Below are 15,927 nucleotides of genomic sequence, written 5' to 3' on the forward strand. Positions count from 1 at the left end.
TACTTGCGCTGCCTGTTGATTGACATGCCTTGCTGTTGCTGTTGGATGCGTGTCATGTGTATTTGTGTGTGTGTGTGTGTGTTGTTCTTTATTGGTCACTTTGATTGAACGTAAGCAGAGCCAGCCAGAGTCAGGAAGCAAAAACACAAGAACGTGTGCAGGACAACGAACGACAAGACGAGAGAGGGACAGCACGAGTGGGCGCGAGCATGCAGGGAGTTGTGTGTGTATGGGCGCAAAGACCAGGGTTGCACTGTCAAGTCATCAGGGCCTGCTGGCGAGCTCCTTGGAGAGCCAATCGAGGCCTTCGTACAGGCCTTCGCCCTGTGTAGCGCACGCGGCCTGGATGTACCACTGGTGGCAGGCAGGCAGGCAGGCAGGCAGGATGGTGCCAACGAGGCGCGGGTGAGATTGGCGGCAGAGGGGCAGGCCAACACGTGGAAGAGACAAAAACGATGGAGGATGACCACAGGACGAAGGGGAGGGGGTAGAGGTTGGCAGGCAGCCACACGGGCAGTGCCATGAGGAGCATGAGCCTGTGAGGGCGATACGAACCTTGCGGGAGCGGAGTTGGGTCAGGCCAAGCTTTTCCGTAATCTCGCCAGGAGACATGGCGTTGGGCAGATCTTGCTTGTTGGCAAAGACGAGGAGGGTGGCATCTCGCAACTCGTCCTCCTCGAGCTACGATGAACGGTGTGAGCACCACGAAAGAAAACAAAAATAACATGCATGTGAGCTTGCTGTCCAAGCACATCTGTCAGTCAGTGCGTGTGAGTGCGATGGGTGTACGGGTCCTTTGTGTGTACGGAAGTGTACATGCGAGAAAGAGAGAGACTGGGTGTGTGTGGGTGTGGGTGGGTGGGTGTGCTCTCTCATCTGGTCATCAGAAGGTACAGCGTGGCAGGGAAGCGTGCAATGATGTACCGACCATTTTGTTCAGCTCCTCGCGCGCCTCGTTGATGCGCTCGCGGTCGTTGCTGTCCACAACATAGATGAGACCCTGAGGAGCGCAGTTTGTGGAAGGCGAGGAGAGCATTGGCAAGTTCGCAAAAGCAGATGATGCACACCCAAGTGAGACAAAGGAAGGGCTACGACGCACACGCACACACACACACATATGCACATGCACATGCACACACACACACACACACACACACGAGGTGACAACAGCAGGCAATACACCATGTCACCATCATCACCACCACCACAGCAGCATCATGACAAGAATAACCACAAGAGCCACGAACACAACAACATACTTCGGTGTTTTGGAAGTAATGACGCCAGAGGGGGCGGATCTTGTCCTGGCCACCGACGTCCCACACGGTGAAGCTGATGTTCTTGTACTCGACCGTCTCCACGTTGAATCCTGCAGACAAAAGGAAAGAGACAGTGGTGGTGTTGAGTCAAAGGTCAAATGGAGGTTTGTGTTTGGGAAGAGATGTGTTGTTGGTGCAGCAATGCAATGGCACGACAGTGGTGTGGTTGTGGGTGGTTCAAGGAGCAGTCACATGATGGAGAGAGGCACACATGGCCGCGACGTGAATAACACAGGACAACAAATGTTGTATCGGCTCAAGTGGACAGAACTGTAAGGGTAAGGACAGTGCCATGTGCTGCGTACCAATAGTTGGGATGGTCGTGACAATCTCGCCGAGCTTGAGCTTGTAGAGGATGGTGGTCTTGCCAGCAGCGTCAAGACCGACTGGCACCATCATCATCATCATCATCATCATCATCATCATCATCATCAGAACACCAAGCGTGTGAGTGGGCAAGCGGAAACCGGCCGAAGGAGGGGGCGGGAGAACGCAAAACAATAGCATTCCAGGCACACGCAAGCTTGGTTGCCCTCAGGCGTACCCATCAGGATGCGGCGCTCCTTGGTGCCAAAGAGCGTGTTGAAGACGGTGGAGAGGGTCAGCCCCATATCGATGGTTGGCTTCCAAGCAAGAGAGAGTGGATGGAGGATGGTGGAGTTTGGATGTATGCGTTGTTGGCGTTTGCTGTCGGGAAATTTAGCAAAAACATCAAAGACATTTCTTCACAAGTGTGTGTGTGTGTGTGTGTGTGTGTGTGTGTGTGTGTGTGTGTGTGTGTTTGTCTGTCTGTCTGTCTGTCTGTCTGTGTTCCTGCGTGTCTCGCACACCCTCTCCCAACCTCACTCACCTCTCTCTCTCTCTCACACATACGCACAATCTCTCTTCTATGTGTCCATTCAATGAAGGAACAGACGTCATTGGCTGTTGTAGAAAGAGGGAGTAACACAAGTGCGGTCTTCAGATAAGCAACGAGGCAATAGAGAGGAGAAGGGACGGGGGAAAGCAGAAGGAAAAAGAAACAACGCTGAAAAGGAGGGTGAGGGAAGCGGAGACATCCTAAACTTATCGAGCCGATGAAGAAGAAGAAGAAGAGGAGGAGGAGGAGGAGGAGGAAGAAGAAGAAGTACAACGGGTTTGGGCCGTGACACTGGCCATGTGGGACACAGACATGTTGGTTTGATGCCGCGCACACATCAGCGCAAACACACAAAGGAAACGCGCATGCACAAACACATTATCGCACACACACTCTCTCTTCCTCACACACATACACACGGACAGCGAGAAGATGCGAAACAATGCGAGAGGGAGAGGGAGAGAGAGAGAGGGAGGGAGTTTGTTGATGATCACATCATGACAGCTCCTCGAGGTCACCAGCAATCTTGGCAATGACCCATTCCATCGCTTCTTTACCCTGTCACAATTAAGAATGTCAACACAGTTTGTGAGCTAAGACTGTCATCGCCATCATGCGCGCGCGCGTGTGTGTGTGTGTGTGTGTGTACGTGTGTGTGTGTGTGTGTGTGTCTGCTCTGACTGATTCACCCATTCTCGCATTGTCTGACGCTCCCATGCCCTCACACGCATTCTCTCATGCTCCCACGCGCTCGTGCACTTACGCTCTCACTCACGCAATCGCTCACAATTTCATCAAAAGGTGCACGCGCTCCCTCCCTCCCTCCCTCCCTCCCCCTGCCTGTACCTTCTTGGAGTTCTTGGCGATGGAGTCGGTCAGGGTCTTCTCAACATAAGTCATGGACGGCACGCTCACTTCCGCCTTTTGTGTCATCACAGTCCTAGCACATCAACCGAAAGCACATAAATGGTGAGTGTCGGCCAGCGCACGCGCGCAATGTGGGCACATCGGGAGAAACGAATCGAATAGACAGAACACGCATCGTCGTGGTTGACACCAGGGGGGAAAGAGCAGGCCAATGGGCAATGGGGCTTGAGCGTACTTGTTTGGATCAGAGGGGTCGGGCGAATATGTGATGGACTCCTTCACATTCAATAGATTACAAAACGTAACCTGTTGAGCAGGAACAAAGGAAAGGGGACAGCAGCAATAAGCAGGATAGCGAAAGAGGTGAGGTCATGCTGGCTGTTGTTGTTTGGGTAACGTGGTGATGGGCCGGGGAGGGGTTGATGTGGTGTTGCAGCGATGTAACAAGCATGCAGGGCGATGGAACAAGCATGCAGGGCGATGTAACAAGCACAACCAACACACAAGCGCAGACTCCACAGCAAACTGCCTCAAACTGCCTCGACTCACGTTCTTCGACACCATTTCCAGGCTCTGTGTCCTTGGATCGACCTTGGACTCCTCGATGGCGTGAATGCAGTTGCACCCAATTAGCTGATAAATGGTAGAATCACAACAGGAGGACAGACGAGAAACACAACCATCACAAACAGTTGCAACGTGAGTTGGAGCATCATTGTGCAAGCCGCGCATGCACATGTACACGTGTACGAGTACGTGTATGTTTGTGTGTATGTGTATGTATGTGTATATGTGTACGCGTGTTGTGATTGAGCGGAACGACGGGAGCAGCGGCAAAACGGTGGGAAATGGCAATGGTGGTGTGTGCAGAGAAAACGCACGCACGATACATCACACCCCCACGTATACCGCAGGGTGCCTTTGTTCACAAGCCATGCATGCACGAAAGCGCGCGTGTGCGTGTGTGGGCGTGTTAGGTGAACAAAGAGGGGGGGAGGCGCGTTGATCTTGAATACTCAAGGTGGTGTGGGAACTTACCCTGCGCACCCATCCTGGGACCTGAAAGTTTGTGGTGATGAGCCGCTTGGAGTGAAGCACGCCATCTTCGACCTTGCGGTCCACAATGTCCGTGGACAGCACCGCCGGGTTGTATGGGTTGGGGTACTTGCGCCAGTGCCCGGACGTCACATGTGTCCAAGGATGGCTGTGTATGTAATGGAGAGAGTGGATAAGCAGGTGGTGCGGATAGGGAGGGAGTGAGTGAGTGAGTGAGTGAGTGAGTGAGTGAGTGAGTGAGTGAGGGAGAGAATGGGTGAGTCGAGTAAGGGTGTAAGGGTGTGAGTGAGTGAGTGAGTGAGTGAGTGAGTGAGTGAGTGAGTGAGTGAGTGAGTGAGTGAGTGAGTGAGTGAGTGAGTGAGTGAAGGAACGGGTGAGGTTGATGGAAGAAACAAGAGGAGGGTATGTGCGTGCACACGAGCGTGTCAACAACGCAAATGCATGCACACACACACGCACACATGTACACACCAACATTTGCGCGCGCACACGATGGGAGCGCTTGGCAACTCACTCGAAGATGTGCTGCGTCTGCCAGATTTTGACCATGGTTGGTGGTTGGTGGGTTGAAGTGCCTGTGTTGTTGTTGTTCCTGTTGTTGTTGTTCGCTGTGTGAAATGGATTGAACAATAACCACAGCTGTGATGAGACAAGTGACATGAAATGAAACTGGCGTGATGTGTGTGACGTGATGTGACATACATTGTCCGCACCAAGCAACACGACACACGCACGCACACACACACACAGGCTCACACACACACACACATACACACACACACATACACACAGGCTCTCACACACAGACACACACACACCGCCTGCCACGACACTTCTCGCTTCTTGTTGTTGTTGCGCCCACTTGCACTCACATCAAAGAGACCAACGGCCACACGTGGAAAGCAGCGGCGGCAGCAAAGACGGGAAAAAGGCACACAAGAAGCGCCACGCAAGACGCACTTTCCACTGTTTACATATGCATGGAATCAAACTCACATTATTGTTTTCTTGACATGAACAGAACGTCACAAGGTACCAGATAGATGTTTTGTTGATGATTCCCACCATTATTCCACCAGTTGTTCTGGTCCGCCTGTTTTTGTGTCGAAGCGCGAAGCGTGTGTGTGTTTGGTGCGTTCTGCTGTTTACCCTGCTGCTTCCAAGCAAGCAAGGTCACCGTGCCGAGACCGCGAGAGAGGTTGGTTTGGCTTCGCCTGTTCTGTGCTTTGAGTGGTGGATGCTGTTGCTTCAGCTGCTTGGCGTGCCATATGATTTGTGACGTCGACTGTTGGAAGTCTACGTGAGAGCCTGGGGCGGTTGTGTCATTTTTTTTTTCATTCATCCCACGACCCAACAAAGATTGCCTCGTGTGTGTGCATGCACCTTTGTTGTTGAATGAACAAACCCTTTCCACCCTTTCCACCGCTCAACACACCACATCTCACATCCCACATACCGCACACACACACACACACCACATCCCACATACCGCACACACACAAACACAAACACAAACACACAAACACAACCATGCGTGGACACGCACAGCCAGCTGTGCTTGCGCCAGCACCACACCACCAGCGTCAGCCGCATCAGCCGCATCCACATCAGCACCAGCAGCAGCAGCAGCAGCAGCACCAGCAGCAGCAGGGACACAAACGTCCTGCACCACCACCACTTCTGCACCTGCCTTGCCCAGTGCAGCCACCCACACCACGAGCGACCACCACACCCTCAGCGCCGCCAACAAGCAGCCCTGTCATCGCCAGCAACTTCCTCACAGCTAGATACCGCACGCACCCCATCCGACACCACTTGAGGATGGCCTCCAAGTCTGGCGCCAGCAAGAGCAGCAGCGCCGCAGACATTGTGCGCGAGTACCAGTCGCTCCACCGCGAGTGCCATGGCCTCTTCTCCCAACTGGGAACGCTACCGGAGTACGGCTCCCACCATTGGCAGCCGTTCTTCACCCGCGCCTTTGCCGCCTTCTCCCGCCTGTGGAAGCTCCAGCGCGAGCACCGCGATACCCTCATGGCTGCAGGCGCCCTCAGCAGGCTGCGCGTGGGCGAGATCGCCAACCGTATTGCCCAGCTCTACGGCCACTACTACACGCGGACCGGCAACCCCACATACCTGAAGCAGGCCCTCTCCTTCTACCAGTCCATCCACGACCGCGGCTACTTCAACAAGCCTGCAGCAACAGACTCGACCTCTGCTGTCAAAGACGGCAAGCCCAGCACTGGCCGCAATGGCAGCAGCAGCAGCAGCCATGGTGCGGGCACCGGAACTAGCGGGCCGTCCAAGGACGCCGAGACCACAGCCCAAGCTGACGTCTCGGGCACCAGCACACACACACGCAACGACGATGATGACAGGTCGCACACCTCAAAGCGAACGCACGCAGAGGCTTCGACAGAACCTTCTGCGGAACAGCAAAGCAAGGCTGCCAAGGCATCCACAGGCAATGGCAACGCCACGGCATTCTCTGCCAAGGCCGGCGGCGACGATGATGATGACCATGACCATGACAACGACAACGACAACAAGGGCACAGTGCCAGCTGCCGCCAAGAAGGGCGGCGGGGTCCCGCCAGAGGTGACGAGCGCGTATCTGACGTCGCTGATCCCGCCACCGGAGGAAGAGGGCCCGCCAACGCCGAGCGACGCCAGCGACGCAGCGCAAGCGACCGCCGATGATGGGCCGCAGGGCAGCACAGCCCGCCGTACGCGGACCAAGGCGCCAACGCCGCCACGCGACCTTGGGGAGACAACGGTGGTGCCGCCAGCCAACCCGCGCAAGCCCACCCGGGCGATCATCAACCCGCCGCTGCTGGAGGGCGTATGGAACGAGGAGCGCGTGCTGCGGTACTACGCCCGGTTTGCCGTGACGGCGCTGCTGCTGTACGGCAACTGCCCGCACCGCGGCGAGGGCGGGGCTGGCGTGCAGTGCTCCAGCAACCTGTGCTCGCTTCTGCGCGGCATCCGCGCCAAAGTGCACGAGATTGCGTCGCCTGAGCGGGCAAAGCTGTGGGAGCGCGAATTCGACGCCGCCGTGGCCATGGGCGACGCCATCACTTCCGTCAACTTCCCCTGCCGCCGCGCCAAGCCAGAGGTAGGGGTTGTCTGTGCGTCCGCATGTGTGTGTCTGTGTGTCTGTGTCTGTGTCTGTGTCTGTGTCTGTGTCTGTGTGTGTGTGTGTGTGTGTGTGCTTGTGTAACTTTTGTGCGTGCGTGCGTTCGTGCCCGTCTTTGGTCGTGTGCACTCACACCTCCGCGTGTACTGCAACGCTGCAGGCGATGGCGAAATTTGACCACCGCACACATGTGCGTGAAGTTCTCGTTGTGGATTCCCGCAGCCCGCGGCACGCCGCCACAAACAGGCTCGCCTTTAGCGAAATCACCCTCAACATCCTCTTCCACATGCAGCTCTTTGAAATAGCGCCAGGCACAAAAGCAGGTAAGGGTGTGGTGGGTGTGCGGTTGCAATCTTGCATTTGTTTTTTTGCCTTTGTTGTTGCGCGAGCGTCATCAGCCACAGGCGCCACCAACTCTAACCCATTGCACGCCACCACCACTCCTCCCCGCATCACGACTTTGCTCTTGACCACCTCGGGCAGACGATTTGCACGCGCACAAGGCCGGCCTGCACATGCCCGACGTTACGCAGCTCCTCGCATTCTCGAGCATCGCCCTCAGAGTACGCGCAGTCATGTCTGTGTATGGGTTTGTGTGTGGGTGTGTGTGGGTGTGGGTGTCTGTGTGTCTGTGTGTCTGTGTCTGCGTGACTGTCTCTGTGGGTTTGTGGTTGATTACAGCAATTCGCTTCGCTAACACGGGCCATCCGACTTTCCATGCGTGCGGTCATCAGGAGCTGCCGGCAAATTCAATGTTCGTCCTCAACATCTCCGCGGACGCCTCGCCCGAAAATGGTGTGACACACACACAGACACAGACACACACACACACACACACACACACACACACACACACACACACACACACACACACAGACACACACACACACACACACGCACCTCACACTCTCTGCTGGTGCACTGTTCGCTTTGCGTCCAGATGCGCTGGTGCTTGAGACGGAGAAAGATGGGGCGATAATGGAATCAAAGCTCTATCCACAGGACTTGGCCTTCCTTATTCGCACTCCTCTCCTCCTCATCATCGAATCCCCCGCCGCAGACGCCTTTCTGGTCAGTCGCCCTGGTGGCGCTGTGTGTGTCTGTGTGTGTCTGTGTGTCTGTGTGCGTTGGCTCTGTTTCTTGCGAATAATTTGCCTGCGATTACTTCCTTCTCCCTTCCTTGCTGATCCCCGGCCCTCCCCCGCTCTCACTCGCACATTACCCATATCATGCCATGCAGCAACTGTCTGTGAGCAACAAGCACGGGATGCCGCTGTTTCTGATCACCGCCCCTGGTCCCTGGCCCGCGCCCTGGCAGCAGTTCTTCCCCTGCAGTTGCCTCACAGCCTTTCTCGCAGGTCCGGCTCGTGTGGTGTGTGTGTGTGTGTGTGTGTGTGTGTGTGTGTGTGTGTGTGTCTGTCTGTCTGTGGGTGTCTGTCTGTGGGTGTCTGTCTGTCTATCTGTGTGGGTGGGTGTCTGTGTGCGTCCGTCTGTCTGTCTGTGTGGGTGTCCTTGTACCACAGTGTCATTCATGCAGTTGTGTGAATCTTGATACTGGTTTTCTGGCCTGTGTTATCTTCCTTGCCCTTGGCGCTTCCCTGTGTGTCGCTGATATCATGACGTGCTGCGCTCACCTGTCACCGTTGTTGTATTGGTGAATCATGTCCTTGTTCAGATCCGTTTGTTGCGTTCCAGGGTGTTGTGCAGCAGCTTGGGGGCCCAGCGGCCGAAATGGCGCCCCACCGCAAGTGAGACACACACACACACACACACACACACACACACACACACACACACACACACACACACACACACACACACACACACAAAGTTTATCCACCACTACAACTCCTGGTGGATGTTGCTCACATTGCGTCTGTCTTCGCACGCGACCAAACAGGGAATACGACCGTCTGTTGGAGGTGTTTATGCGATCACTGCGCGATGCACAGCGCGAGCCAGTGCGCACCCTCCTTCAGGATTTCTTCCTCCTGCGCCTGCTTGCGCATGCCATCATCGCCAAGCGACTGCTGCACGGCACAGCCATAATCAACGTGAGTTGCCGCTTTGTGCCCTGTGAGGGCGTGGAGGTTGCCAGGAAGTGGAAAGAACGAAAAGAGGGGGAGAGGGCGCGCGTTCACAATGCGAGCGGATGTTGTGTGTTTGTGTTGTGCGCTTTGTTGTGCTCGTTGTTGTGCTTTGGCCGCCAGCATCTCATCGCGCAGCGTCGCTGATTGCTTGCTTGCTCGTGTGCTTCTTCGTGTCTGGTTCGCTCATTTGCTTCTTTGCATGGGTCTCCTGTTGTCTTGTACGTACTGGTACATGCGTGTGTGCGACAGGTTGTGTGCCCTATCAACCTGCAAGGAGTGGACACGCACTGTGAAACGTACCTGCAGGCGTTGGTCGCTGCATGCTTTCAGCAGATGCATGGAGGGCAACAGCTCGTTGCCACCATGGCATCATAGAGACATGCCCTCGTCCCTGAACTCACGTTGTACTTGCTATTCACTCTCTGACAATGCCTTCGTCTCTGACAGTCAACTTCGCACATGCCAGTCGCTTTGCTGCATTCGTTGTCCTGTTCCCTTCTTGATGACCTTACTTACTTCTTATGGATCGTTCACTTGTTTCACCATTCCCCCCCCCTCATCTTTTGTACACAACCATCGAGTGCGTGAGTATGATAGTGTGTGAGAGTGAGAGTGGGTTTGAAGTGATGATGTTGGAAACTACTTACGGCAAGAAGCCGAGCCGTGTTCAAGTGGTGGGGTGGTGAACCATGAGAGATGCAAACAGTTGTAGAAACTTGGTGGGTGTTATTCACAATAAACGGACACCGAGATGGCGACGCGATACCGGCACGCTTGTTGCTTGCTTGCTCGCTTGCTTGTGTGCTGTTTGTGCTCGTCGTGCGACCTGTGTGATGATGGCAGGCAGCTCTCTGGTTGTGAACTTGGTCTGCCTAACCCGATGCACACAACACGTGTGGCTTTGTGGTTTGTGGTTTTGGTAGGGCGAGACCAAAGAAGACTGGCATTCCAGCCGTCGTGAAGTTGCCGTCCATCCACAAGAGGTACGTGGGCTTGTCTATGTGTTTGTGTGTTTGTGTCTCTGTGTGTGTCTGTGTGTGTCTGTGTCTATGTGTCTGTGCCTGTGTGTGTGTCTGTGCCTGTGTCTGTGTCTGTGCCTATGCGTCTGTGCCTGTGTGTCTCTGTATGTGTCTCTGTGTGTGTCTGTGCCTGTGTCTGTGTCTGTGTCTGTGTCTGTGCCTCGTCTTGTGCCCTCTCGCTCCATACACCCATGGATGCCCAAACCACCATTTGTGCTTTTGAAGCAACAGCCCTTCCAGCTCGACTCCAGGCTCCGCAAGCGACTGCAAGGCGTACGTATTCACTGATCCACCTGTGCTCCCCCAAGTACACACTCATGTCAAGGCTGACACCACCCGACATCACCCACTGTCCATTTATTGCCCATTTACTGCGTTGCCACTGCTCACCAACTGCATGTGTGACACTGCACCCTGCTGCTGTCTCGTTAGCAGTGCCACATATCCATCCGCGGGTTCATCTTCATCTTCCACATCCTCATCATCATCATCTGGACGAAAGAAGAAAGGACATCGCAAACACACGGTTCCCAAAGCTGATAGCCACCAACACCGACAAGATGATGTGTCGGAGGATGCGGTACGCTCATCTGTTGCGCGTGTGTGTGTGTGTGTGTGTGTGTGTGTGTGTGTGTGTGTGTGTGTGTGGGTGGGTGTGGGTGTGTGGGTGTGGGTGTGTGGGTGTGTGTGTGGGTGGGTGTGGGTGTATGTGTGTGCACCTGTGATGATATGCGTGCGTATGCGACTCAAGCCCTGCATCGGTGTTCGTTGGTCACGACTTCACCATCCCCTCCACCTCATCCTTTGTTCTCTCAGGTGGAGGAAGACTTGGAGTTGGTAAAGGCGATGCAAGAGCAGCTTGCGCTTCAGCGACAACTGCTGCAATACGAGTATGAACTGGAACAGCAGCAAGACGCAGCAAATGACGCGCAAAGCGGCATTGACCTCCAACAGGTTGTGTGTGTGTGTGTGCCTGTGTGCTTACAAGTGCGTGTGTGTGTGCATGTGTGTCTGTCTGTCTGTGTCTGTGTCTGTGCATGTGTCTGTGTCTGTGTCTGTGTCTGTGAACGTGTCCTGCCTGTGCCTGCGTGCATGTTAGTGTGTGTGTGTGTGTGTGTCAACGTCCTTTGCCCTCTGCCTTCATCACATTACACCATATGTATGTGCTCATGTCTGTGGCTGATCTTGCTTGACGCGCAACTCCAGGCGTACGAGGAGACGAGGAAGGCCATTCGGACGGCACGTGGTGGACGGAGAAAGAAGGCCACTGGCGGCAGTTCCTCAAGACAGGTGTTGTTGGCACAGCACATCACACACACGCATACATACACACACACATACACACACATACATACATACATACATACATACATACATACATACATACATACATACATACATACATACATACATACATACATACATACATACATACATACATACATACATACATACATACATACATACATACATCTGCTCCTCACAGTTGTGTGTGTGTGTGTGTGCATGTGCCCATGTGCTCACCCTCCTGATGCTTCTGTTTTGTGCACCTGCACCCCCATTCGCTGTGCCCCCGGGGTAACTGCCTGTGCAGGTCAACGACGATGACGACGATGATGCCCATATCACGCACCCATCTGGTCCGTTATGATCTGTCGCCATAGTCGATGCCTGTGTGCATGTGATTGACTTGGGTTGATTTGATTGCTTTTGCTGCTTTTGTTTGCTGCATCTGTTGTTTTGTATTTGAAGGGGAACGGTGTGCACGTTCACGTGTAACTGAAAATGAACCAACAAGACCACAATAACCACCGGCGGCCATGACAAGAGAGAGAGAGAGAGAGAGTGTGTGTGTGTGTGTGTGTGCGTGTGTGTGTGTCTGTGTGTGTGTCTGTGTGTGTGTGTGCGTGTGTGTGTGTGTGTGAGTCTGTGTGTGTCTGTGTGTGTGTGTGTGTGTCTGTGCGTGTGTGTGTGTCTGTGTGTGTTCTGTGAGCGGAACCCACAGGGAAGAGCAAAGGGACGAATAGACAAGAATTGACATCAACGACTGCGAGTGAGACACGGGCACGGTGAAAGGTCTTCTCCAATCCTGCACCTCATGCATCTGCCTGGCTGAGGGGTGGGAACGAGGTGAGGGTGCCTGGGAGAATGTAGTCAGTGGTGTCTGGGAGCTTGGTCTTGCGGAGGAGGGCGTTGAGGGGTGCAAGATCGCTGTCGCGGATGTAGAGCGGGTTGTGGGTGAGATCCTGGATGTTCTTGCGGCTGCTCGTGGTTGTCGCTGCAGGGCCGTGCGCGTCCTCGCCAAACACACGCGCGAGCGAGCCAGCATGCAGCTGGTTCTACAGCATGTAACGAACACGGCAGAACAGAGGTGGCGTGAGGATAGATGTTTGGGGGATATACCGGACCGTGTCTGTGTGTGTGTGTGTGTGTGTGTGTGTGTGTGTGTGTGTGTGTGTGTGTGTGTGTGTGTGTGTGTCGTGTGTGTGTGTGTGTGTGTGTGCGTGTGTGTGTGTGTGTGTGTGTGGACAACCGTGCCAGATGAGACAGCGCGGCAACAACCAGCAAACGCGGACGGACGAGGGATTTGCATTTGGGGCATGCGTGCATACAAAGGGTCGGTGACATTGCAGTGGACTGATAGGCACCGCGACATAATGCACACACGCACACACACATCCACACACATCCACACACATACACACACACACAAGCACACAAGCACAAACACACACACACACAGACGCATACAAACACGCACGCGTACACAAGCACACAAGCACACAAAAGCACACAAGCACACACACACACCTTTGCCTCTGGGACGGCGTCGTGGACAATATCTGCATCCAAAGCAACCCAACTGCGGAACTTCACAGCAAGCGCGGCAGTGGCACTGCTGGTGGCATCAGTCGAGCTGCCTGCGTCAGAGGTAAGACCGGCACGTGCTGCAAGGAGGAAAGTGGCGTCACGAAGGACCTGCTTTGCCTCTGGTCGTGTCATGCGGCCTTCCTTGAGCGCCAGGAAGACGGCGGAGTAGATGTCGGGCTCGGCAATGCTGTGCACGCCATATGCAGAGCCAAGCGCCTTGCTGAGCAGCGTGGACCCGCAGCGGCCAGTGCTGTGCACAAAGACGACGCGGGACAGGAGTGCACGCTCGGCGTCGGGCTCGGCGCAGCCGTGGGCGGCCTTGAGAGCCTCGACGGCGCTGTGCAGGCCAGCGAAGGAGAGCAGGACGGCGCGCTTGTGGGCCGATCCCCGGAGCTCTTGATAGTGGAAGGTGCGAGCAAACGTGAGGTCCTTGGTGATGCTCACGGGCGCCGGCTCCACAAGCACGACGGCCTTGTCGTCCTCGAACAGCGAGTAGACGGTGAGGTCCGGGTTGTCCACCAGCACGCTCCGCGGGTCCTCCACGCGGACACATGCAGTGAATGGGGCGAAGTCCTGCAGCATCCCCAGCGACTCGACGCCAGCAGGGCCTGCAGGCTTACCGCCGATGCCTTGGAAATGGAGCGAGCACGCCACATCCTTTCCCCGAACGGGCGCCGTATTCGTGTCACTGTTGCTGTTGTTGCTGCTGAACTTGGGCAGGACGACGCCGTACTTGTTCTTGGACTTGGCCTCCTCGCTCTCGTTCTTGTTGCTGCTCATGATGCGCACGGCCACAAATGCGACCACGGCAATGGCAAGCCCTGCGCCAACCGCAACAACCAGCGACATGGCTTCCGTGAAGTGGATGAACGACTGCGCTTGTGACTGCGCTTGTGACTGCGACTGCAGTTGTGATTGGAGACTGTGTGATTGTGGTTGTAGACTGTAATGATCGAGACTTAGGCCGGAGACTGTGATCGTGCGCGGCAGTGCCAGGTCGTGTTGAAAAGTTTTGGTGGCGTCGTCAATTTTCTACAACCATCAAGCAAGCACTCGCGAAGCGATCATCATCATGTCAGTCAACGACCACTACCGCAAGACATCGCTTGGGCTTGCTCTGCAAGCTGCCTTGGATGAGCTTCTTGAGGTTGGCTTGACTGTGGCATCTGCGTGTTGTTGTTGTTGTTGTTGTTGTTGTTGTGTGTGTGTGTGTGTGTGTGTGTGTGTGTGTATGTGTGTGTTTGTGTGTGTGTGTATGTGTGTGTTTGTGTGTGTGTGTGTGTGTGTGTGTGTGTGTGTGTATTTGTGTGTATTTGTGTGTGTGTGTGTGTTTGTGTGGTTTCGTTCGTTTGTCGGTGTGTTTGTACGTTCGTTTGTTTGTTTACGTTGACCGTACATGCCCATGTCTGCCTGCTTTTATCTCTGCTTGCCATGCTCACTCGTCTGTCCGTGTCATGGTATTGGTGCAATGTCTGTTTTTTGGTTTGGTGCATGACCATGCGTACCCCTCTTGCCCGTCTGTGTCCACAAACATTCACACACCTTCACACACACCTTCACACACACCTTCACATGCACACACACATACACACACACACCTTCACATGCACACACGCACAAACACACACGCATGCACGCACACACACGCACACGCGCATGCACGCACGCACACACACAGGCGCAGAGCATCTCGCCGGATTTGATGAACCATGTGTTGGAAAACTTTGACACCACCATGGTGAAGCGGCTGTCGAATGTGAAGCACCGGGCCGATCTCAAGGCGTTGTGTAAGGAGTACAAGAACATGAAGGATTTCTGGACCATCTCGCTCAAGGACTGCAAGTTCACCTTCAGCAAGGCCGAGGAACTGCATACGGACAAACTCACCGTGTTCACCAGCAAGACACAGTAGTCTAGTGTGGACCGTGTGGTTGCATCTTTGCTGGTTCTTCTTCTTCTTCTTCTTCTTCTTCTTCTTCTTCTTCTTCTTCTTCTTCTTCTTCTTCTTCTTCTTCTTCTTCTTCTTCTTCTTCTTCTTTCTTCTTCTTCTTTCTTCTTCTTCTTTCTTCTTCTTCTTCTTCCGTATTGTCGCGGGTTGAGGAGGTGGGGTGAGAACAGCATGGTGCTTTTGCTGCTTTCTCTTCTGTTTCGAATGTTCGTCGATTATGTTACCGTTTGTCTCTCTTCCACCCCCTACCTGCCCGTTCCTCCTCAGTGAACTCTTTCCGCCCACCTTCCTTGCCTCTCCCCCTGTTTCTCCTCATTCCTCCCCTCTCTTCCTCTTCTTTTGCCCTCGCTACACAAACACGCAAACACACGCACAAACACACACGCACACACACACACACACAACTGCCCCAAGCAATGCACGCCCTTGCCCACCCCGACGGCGCTGTGCGCTGTCATGTGTGCCAACACCACACCTCGCTTCCGCATGTGTGTTTTGTTTGAACGAACGAATGAACGAACCATGAGACTGCACACCAAGCAAGCAAGCTCCTCCCAATCACCGTGCTTCTTGTTGCTACACTGTGATGTCATTCGCCCTTCATATCATACACACTGACATTGACATCATCACCATCATCATCATCATGACCACCACAAAGCAAAGCACACACACACACACGCACACACACACACACACACACACACACACACACACACACACACACACACACACACACACACACACACACACGAACGAACGTACG

At 54.4% G+C, this 15,927-nt stretch overlaps 6 protein-coding genes across 6 annotated transcripts; 3 read left to right on the forward strand and 3 right to left on the reverse strand.

The window, feature by feature from the left end:
* Positions 1-13: 13 nt before the first annotated feature.
* Positions 14-2,013, reverse strand: PTSG_02330 (ADP-ribosylation factor 5). The gene is made up of 6 exons (XM_004996760.1): positions 1,864-2,013; positions 1,625-1,705; positions 1,260-1,369; positions 929-1,000; positions 556-681; positions 14-354 (listed from the first exon to the last, which is right to left on the reverse strand). Exons 1-6 carry the CDS (start codon positions 1,928-1,930, stop codon positions 265-267), a joined length of 546 nt encoding a protein of 181 aa, XP_004996817.1. The 5' UTR covers positions 1,931-2,013; the 3' UTR covers positions 14-264.
* A 185-nt stretch (positions 2,014-2,198) lies between these two features.
* On the reverse strand, positions 2,199-5,031 carry PTSG_02331 (uncharacterized protein). Its single transcript, XM_004996761.1, has 7 exons — positions 4,974-5,031; positions 4,616-4,709; positions 4,084-4,249; positions 3,595-3,678; positions 3,281-3,351; positions 3,025-3,118; positions 2,199-2,736 (listed from the first exon to the last, which is right to left on the reverse strand). Exons 2-7 carry the CDS (start codon positions 4,648-4,650, stop codon positions 2,674-2,676), a joined length of 513 nt encoding a protein of 170 aa, XP_004996818.1. The 5' UTR covers positions 4,651-4,709; positions 4,974-5,031; the 3' UTR covers positions 2,199-2,673.
* A 187-nt stretch (positions 5,032-5,218) lies between these two features.
* Positions 5,219-10,065, forward strand: PTSG_11870 (uncharacterized protein). Its single transcript, XM_004996762.1, has 10 exons — positions 5,219-5,299; positions 5,650-7,212; positions 7,394-7,556; positions 7,717-7,796; positions 7,968-8,028; positions 8,174-8,304; positions 8,474-8,591; positions 8,909-8,981; positions 9,134-9,287; positions 9,573-10,065. The coding sequence occupies exons 2-10, from the start codon at positions 5,923-5,925 to the stop codon at positions 9,696-9,698; spliced, it is 2,196 nt and encodes a 731-aa protein (XP_004996819.1). The 5' UTR covers positions 5,219-5,299; positions 5,650-5,922; the 3' UTR covers positions 9,699-10,065.
* Positions 10,064-12,147, forward strand: PTSG_11871 (uncharacterized protein). Its single transcript, XM_004996763.1, has 7 exons — positions 10,064-10,091; positions 10,247-10,306; positions 10,574-10,615; positions 10,778-10,922; positions 11,159-11,296; positions 11,549-11,632; positions 11,937-12,147. The coding sequence occupies exons 1-7, from the start codon at positions 10,075-10,077 to the stop codon at positions 11,991-11,993; spliced, it is 543 nt and encodes a 180-aa protein (XP_004996820.1). The 5' UTR covers positions 10,064-10,074; the 3' UTR covers positions 11,994-12,147.
* Positions 12,148-12,438: 291 nt separating this feature from the next.
* PTSG_02334 (uncharacterized protein) lies at positions 12,439-14,247 on the reverse strand (the record flags this gene model as incomplete). Its single annotated transcript, XM_004996764.1, has 2 exons — positions 13,154-14,247; positions 12,439-12,681 (listed from the first exon to the last, which is right to left on the reverse strand). The coding sequence occupies exons 1-2, from the start codon at positions 14,060-14,062 to the stop codon at positions 12,439-12,441; spliced, it is 1,152 nt and encodes a 383-aa protein (XP_004996821.1). The 5' UTR covers positions 14,063-14,247.
* A 38-nt stretch (positions 14,248-14,285) lies between these two features.
* PTSG_02335 (uncharacterized protein) lies at positions 14,286-15,125 on the forward strand (the record flags this gene model as incomplete). The annotated part of the gene is made up of 2 exons (XM_004996765.1): positions 14,286-14,360; positions 14,892-15,125. 2 exons carry the CDS (start codon positions 14,286-14,288, stop codon positions 15,123-15,125), a joined length of 309 nt encoding a protein of 102 aa, XP_004996822.1.
* Between the last annotated feature and the right edge of the window lie 802 nt (positions 15,126-15,927).

Source organism: Salpingoeca rosetta (genome assembly GCF_000188695.1).
Source record: "Salpingoeca rosetta unplaced genomic scaffold supercont1.5, whole genome shotgun sequence".
Classification (NCBI taxonomy): domain Eukaryota; class Choanoflagellata; order Craspedida; family Salpingoecidae; genus Salpingoeca; species Salpingoeca rosetta.